At 48.4% G+C, this 6,181-nt stretch overlaps 1 protein-coding gene across 1 annotated transcript in view; it reads left to right on the plus strand.

The window, feature by feature from the left end:
* The first annotated feature begins 2,024 nt into the window (after positions 1-2,024).
* Positions 2,025-6,181, plus strand: part of lratb.1 (lecithin retinol acyltransferase b, tandem duplicate 1) — a 26,246-nt gene continuing 22,089 nt past the window's right edge. Inside the window, exons 1-4 of the mRNA XM_061031260.1 lie at positions 2,025-2,370; positions 3,493-3,593; positions 5,182-5,251; positions 5,422-5,552. Coding sequence (XP_060887243.1) covers positions 2,142-2,370; positions 3,493-3,593; positions 5,182-5,251; positions 5,422-5,552 — 531 coding nt within the window. The 5' untranslated portion in view covers positions 2,025-2,141. The remainder of the gene's footprint in view (positions 2,371-3,492; positions 3,594-5,181; positions 5,252-5,421; positions 5,553-6,181) is intronic.

Here is a 6,181-nt window from a genome sequence, read left to right on the forward strand (position 1 = left end):
AGGCGTTCACCAGCAGGCCGAACTGCACAGAAAGTAGGAGACGACTTTTAGAGACTTTCTATCATGGATTTAAACATTAAACTAAAAGCCTCATTTGAAGTGGCTTCCAGTTCAGTCCTGAGGATTCTGCCTGGTGGTGCATGAAGAAAAAAAAACATTCTGTTGACTGAGCTGAACCTTCTGGAAAGATTTCTACAACGCTGAAAGCATCTAGCGAAAAGCATCTCGTCGTGAATTCATTAGATGATGCTTTTAAACTTTTAGTCTTAGTTGAAAGATTTTGATGATTTTTTAAACAAGTTAAAAATGTCCATGTTATGCTTTTAGAGACCCCCCTGATCCACTACACCGTGTTCTGTTAGAATCTGTCATGTGTTGTACAAACACATCGGAAACAAAACCTTTGACAGATAACTGTGGAGGATTTTTAAAGAGTCTCGTCTCTCTTTCTGCCAACGTACCACCAGGTTGATCGCCTCCACGGCGAAGAAGATCTGGACTCCCAATGGAGAGGAGGGGCAGGGGTTCCAGAGATCCCCCTTAGAGGAGTTCAGAGAGGGGGAGCTGTCGTAGGAGGACGAGTTCATCCTTGCTGCAGAAGGAAACATAAGACATCCAGTGTGAAAGTCCTTCTCCATATTCATGTTAAAGTTATCTGTCATGTCTCCCATCTTTAGATTCTGACTGGAGCTCTTTAACTAACAGCTCTCGTTATTTTTATCTGGAACTATTTAAAAGCATAAACTGGGTGAAACTGCTCCACCTGCTGTTCATCTGCAATAACCAATGAAGAGATACAAATAGGCAATCTTTTGGCATTTTGGCTCCATAGACACAAATTATTGTTCTCCTTTTATTTAACTGGTCGACACTTTATGGTAGAAAAGTGATTTTGTGTCATGACACTGATTATGGTATCCCACAGGGCTCAATTTTGGGTCCCATCTCCTTTTCCTTTTTTGCAAGCCTCATCGTTTTAACATCCTATCAAACCATAATATTATCTGGTGATTATCAGATCTAACAACAAACCTTTGTCTTTTTTAGAAAACGTCTTTATAATAAAAGTAATCATTGAAAACATCCTCACACATCATTAATCCAGCTGTTGAGTTCCCAAACATATATACTCATTTATCTGCATTAAAGAACAGAACGTATCGAGCCCGACCCGTCTCTTCATCAGCATCGACCATTTGTGTGAATTACAGAGACGTTGATCTTCAGCTCTCTGAACCAGACGCACGTTTCTCAATCCAAAGTTTCCAAACATCGAGACTCAACAGAAACACAACGATCTGAGATTTAGATCCGTTAGAGGTCGATGTGACTCACCTGTGTGTGTGTGTGTGTGTGTGTGTGTGTTTCTGTGTGTGTGTGTGTGTGTGTGTGTGTGTTTCTGTGTGTGTGTGTGTGTGTGTGTGTGTGTGTGTGTGTTTGTGTGTGTGTGTGTTTGTGTGTGTGTGTGTGTTTCTGTGTGTGTGTGTTTCTCTGTGTGTGTGTGTGTGTGTGTGTGTGTGTGTGTGTGTGTGTGTGTGTGTGTGTGTGTGTGTTTCTGTGTGTGTGTGTTTCTGTGTGTGTGTGTGTGTGTGTGTGTGTGTGTGTGTGTGTGTTTCTGTGTGTGTGTGTGTGTGTGTGTGTGTGTGTGTGTGTTTCTGTGTGTGTGTGTGTGTGTGTGTGTGTGTGTGTGTGTGTGTGTACTACTCTACTCTCAGGAGGAGTCTTTCACTTTGCTGCATCATGTTTCACAACGTGTCGGTCAGAGGAGGATTAGGAGCAGATATTTAATTATCATGAACTCTGAGAAAGAAAAGGTGACAGACAATGAGAATAAAGTTTAAGACATTAAAAAAGAGCAAAACGTAACTCCTCACATGAAACAAATTAAGAAGAGAATCTAAGACTGTGTAGAGGAGTGAGATCCAGCAGGTGGCAGTCATGTAACGTCTTTGATGCAAGCTGCCACTAAAACCCAAAGAAGAAGACAGAATAGGCGGAACTCTTCTCTGACGAGTTTCCGGTCGGACTGTTTTTATGGCTGGACCAGTGCACCTTGAACCTGTCGGAGGAGCTCCCCATGTCTCTTCTGTCCTTGTTCTCACTTTATAATTCATAAAAAACATTTAAAAACATTTAAAAACATGTCGACTTTTAAACATGTACTCAGACACGCGCTGCCGCTCGTCAGGCGGTCGTCGCGAGGCAACTGCGCAGAAAAACGACTCAGTTTGTCGTTAAACTTCGGGATAGTTCGTCTTACCTCGAGTGTCATAAATCAAAACAAGCCGAGCTCCAGGTGTTACACGAGCTCGACCACACCGGTCCGGATCGGCTGTGCATCCGGGTTCTGGGGGGACACAGCCACCTCAGGTAAGAGCCAATCACAAGCCTTACTCAGGTGTGCGTGTGTCTACCTGTTCAAACTACCTGCACGTGGACAACACCTCGTGACGTCAACAGACTAATAAATAAATAAATGACGTCATGTTCAATATGATAACACACTGTCACAGGTACAGGGTACAGGTACAGTTCAGGTACAGGGTACAGGTGCAGAGTACAGGTACAGGGTACAGGTACAGGGTACAGTTCAGGTACAGGGTACAGTTCAGGTACAGGGTACAGTTCAGTTACAGGGTACAGGTACAGGGTACAGGTACAGGTACAGAGTACAGGTACAGGTACAGGTACAGGGTACAGGTTCAGGTACAGGGTACAGGTTCAGGGTACAGGTTCAGGGTACAGGTCCAGGGTACAGGTTCAGGGTACAGGTCCAGGGTACAGGTACAGGGTACAGGTTCAGGGTACAGGTCCAGGGTACAGGCTCCAGGTACAGAGTACAGGGTACAGGTACAGGGTACAGGTACAGGTCCAGGGTACAGGGTACAGGGTACAGGTCCAGGTACAGGGTACAGGTACAGGGTACAGGGTACAGGTACAGGGTACAGGGTACAGGTCCAGGGTACAGGGTACAGGTCCAGGTACAGGGTACAGGTACAGGGTACAGGGTACAGGTACAGGGTACAGGGTACAGGTACAGGGTACAGGTACAGGGTACAGGTACAGGTCCAGGTACAGGGTACAGGTACAGGGTACAGGTACAGGTACAGGTACAGGGTACAGGTCCAGGTACAGGGTACAGGGCACAGGGTACAGGTACAGGGTACAGGGTACAGGTACAGGTACAGGGTACAGGTACAGGTCCAGGTACAGGTACAGGGTTAATTCTAATAATAATAATTATTACTCACATTCCAGACCACAGCCTCTCCCTCTCTCTCCATCATGACATCATGTTCTGTCTGTGTGTTAAAAACATTTAATAACTACATGTTCAACTCTTTTCCAATGAGGGGGCGGGGCTTAGCAGCAGACAACCAATTAAACACATGAACACGTCTGATGTCAGAAGTACTATGATAACAACTGTGTGTGTGTGTGTGTGTGTGTGTGTGTGTGTGTGTGTGTGTGTGTGTGTGTGTGTGTCTTCAGTGCCTCAGCTGGTCTACAGTGGGAATCTGGACTTCCTGGTCTTTGACTACCTCAGTGAGATCACCATGTCTCTGCTCACCGCCGCCAAGACCAAGACGCCCGTGAGTCTGCACAGAATCATCTCTGAACCTGCAGGGGGCGCTGTGCTGTCTCTATAATAACTGTGTTTAGTGTCTCCTCTGAACCTGCAGGGGGCGCTGTGCTGTCTCTAATAACTGTGTAGTGTCTCCTCTGAACCTGCAGGGGGCGCTGTGCTGTCTCTAATAACTGTGTAGTGTCTCCTCTGAACCTGCAGGGGGCGCTGTGCTGTCTCTATAATAACTGTGTGTAGTGTCTCCTCTGAACCTGCAGGGGGCGCTGTGCTGTCTCTATAATAACTGTGTAGTGTCTCCTCTGAACCTGCAGGGGGCGCTGTGCTGTCTCTAATAACTGTGTTTAGTGTCTCCTCTGAACCTGCAGGGGGCGCTGTGCTGTCTCTATAATAACTGTGTAGTGTCTCCTCTGAACCTGCAGGGGGCGCTGTGCTGTCTCTAATAACTGTGTAGTGTCTCCTCTGAACCTGCAGGGGGCGCTGTGCTGTCTCTATAATAACTGTGTGTAGTGTCTCCTCTGAACCTGCAGGGGGCGCTGTGCTGTCTCTAATAACTGTGTTTAGTGTCTCCTCTGAACCTGCAGGGGGCGCTGTGCTGTCTCTATAATAACTGTGTTTAGTGTCTCCTCTGAACCTGCAGGGGGCGCTGTGCTGTCTCTATAATAACTGTGTTTAGTGTCTCCTCTGAACCTGCAGGGGGCGCTGTGCTGTCTCTAATAACTGTAGTGTCTCCTCTGAACCTGCAGGGGGCGCTGTGCTGTCTCTAATAACTGTGTAGTGTCTCCTCTGAACCTGCAGGGGGCGCTGTGCTGTCTCTAATAACTGTAGTGTCTCCTCTGAACCTGCAGGGGGCGCTGTGCTGTCTCTATAATAACTGTGTGTAGTGTCTCCTCTGAACCTGCAGGGGGCGCTGTGCTGTCTCTATAATAACTGTGTTTAGTGTCTCCTCTGAACCTGCAGGGGGCGCTGTGCTGTCTCTAATAACTGTGTGTAGTGTCTCCTCTGAACCTGCAGGGGGCGCTGTGCTGTCTCTATAATAACTGTGTTTAGTGTCTCCTCTGAACCTGCAGGGGGCGCTGTGCTGTCTCTAATAACTGTGTAGTGTCTCCTCTGAACCTGCAGGGGGCGCTGTGCTGTCTCTAATAACTGTGTTTAGTGTCTCCTCTGAACCTGCAGGGGGCGCTGTGCTGTCTCTATAATAACTGTGTTTAGTGTCTCCTCTGAACCTGCAGGGGGCGCTGTGCTGTCTCTAATAACTGTGTGTAGTGTCTCCTCTGAACCTGCAGGGGGCGCTGTGCTGTCTCTATAATAACTGTTTAATGTCTCCTCTGAACCTGCAGGGGGCGCTGTGCTGTCTCTAATAACTGTGTAGTGTCTCCTCTGAACCTGCAGGGGGCGCTGTGCTGTCTCTATAATAACTGTGTTTAGTGTCTCCTCTGAACCTGCAGGGGGCGCTGTGCTGTCTCTATAATAACTGTGTTTAGTGTCTCCTCTGAACCTGCAGGGGGCGCTGTGCTGTCTCTAATAACTGTGTTTAGTGTCTCCTCTGAACCTGCAGGGGGCGCTGTGCTGTCTCTAATAACTGTGTCCTGTTGTAGACGATGGGTTACGCTCCAGACTTCGTCCAGGTCGCTCTTGCTCCGTTCATCAACGACATCCACAGAAAAGGTGAGACGCTGCGTCGCCGTTTAAACCCAGTCGTTTGATTGGTTGTCATTTTGAATGTGTTTATGTATTTATTTTAATTGTTGTCACGTTTATCCTTGTTGATAACAATTAGTTTTTGACCAATCAGCTGCTGTTGTGTCAGTTTCCATGGTAACCACGGTGTGTTCCAGGTATCCGTGTGGTCAGTAACGCCGGAGGTGTGAACCCGCTGGCGTGCGCAGAGGCCATACAGGAAGTCATTAAAAAGGCTGGCTTGGACCTTAAGGTTGCCGTGGTGACAGGCGATGACCTCATGCTTCATGTAAGGCATCATGTGTGACATCATCATGACATAATCAAGACATCATCATGAAATCATCTTTGTGTGAATATGATGGATAATCCTCTCCTCTCCTCTCCTTCTCTTCCTCCTCCTCCTCCCCTCCTCTCCTCCTCCTCCTCTCCTCTCCTCCTCTGTCCTCCTCTCCTCCTCCTCCTCTTCCTCCTCTCCTCTCCTTCTCTTCCTCCTCCTCCTCCGTCCTCCTCTCCCTCCTCCTCCTCTCCTCCTCTCCTCTCCTCCTCTGTCCTCCTCTCCTCCTCTTCCTCTCCTACTTCCTCTCCTCCTCCTCTTCCTCCTCTCCTCTCCTCTTCCTCCTCTCCTCCTCTGTCCTCCTCTCTCCTCCTCCTCTTCCTCTCCTACTTCCTCCTCCTCTTCCTCCTCCTCCTCTTCCTCATCTTCCTCCTCCTCCTCCTCCTCTTCCTCCTCCTCCTCTTCCTCCTCCTCCTCTTCCTTCCTCCTCCTCTCCTCTCCTCTTCCTCCTCCTCCTCTCCTCTCCTCTTCCTCCTCTCCTCTTCCTCCTCCTCTCTCCTCTTCCGCCTCCTCTTCCTCCTCTCCCTCCTCTCCTCTCCTCCTCCTCTTCCTCCCCCTCCTCCTCTGTCCTCCTCTCCTCC

The sequence above is a fragment of the Labrus mixtus genome, chromosome 23 (assembly GCF_963584025.1).
Source record: "Labrus mixtus chromosome 23, fLabMix1.1, whole genome shotgun sequence".
NCBI classification, from domain to species: Eukaryota; Metazoa; Chordata; class Actinopteri; order Labriformes; family Labridae; genus Labrus; species Labrus mixtus.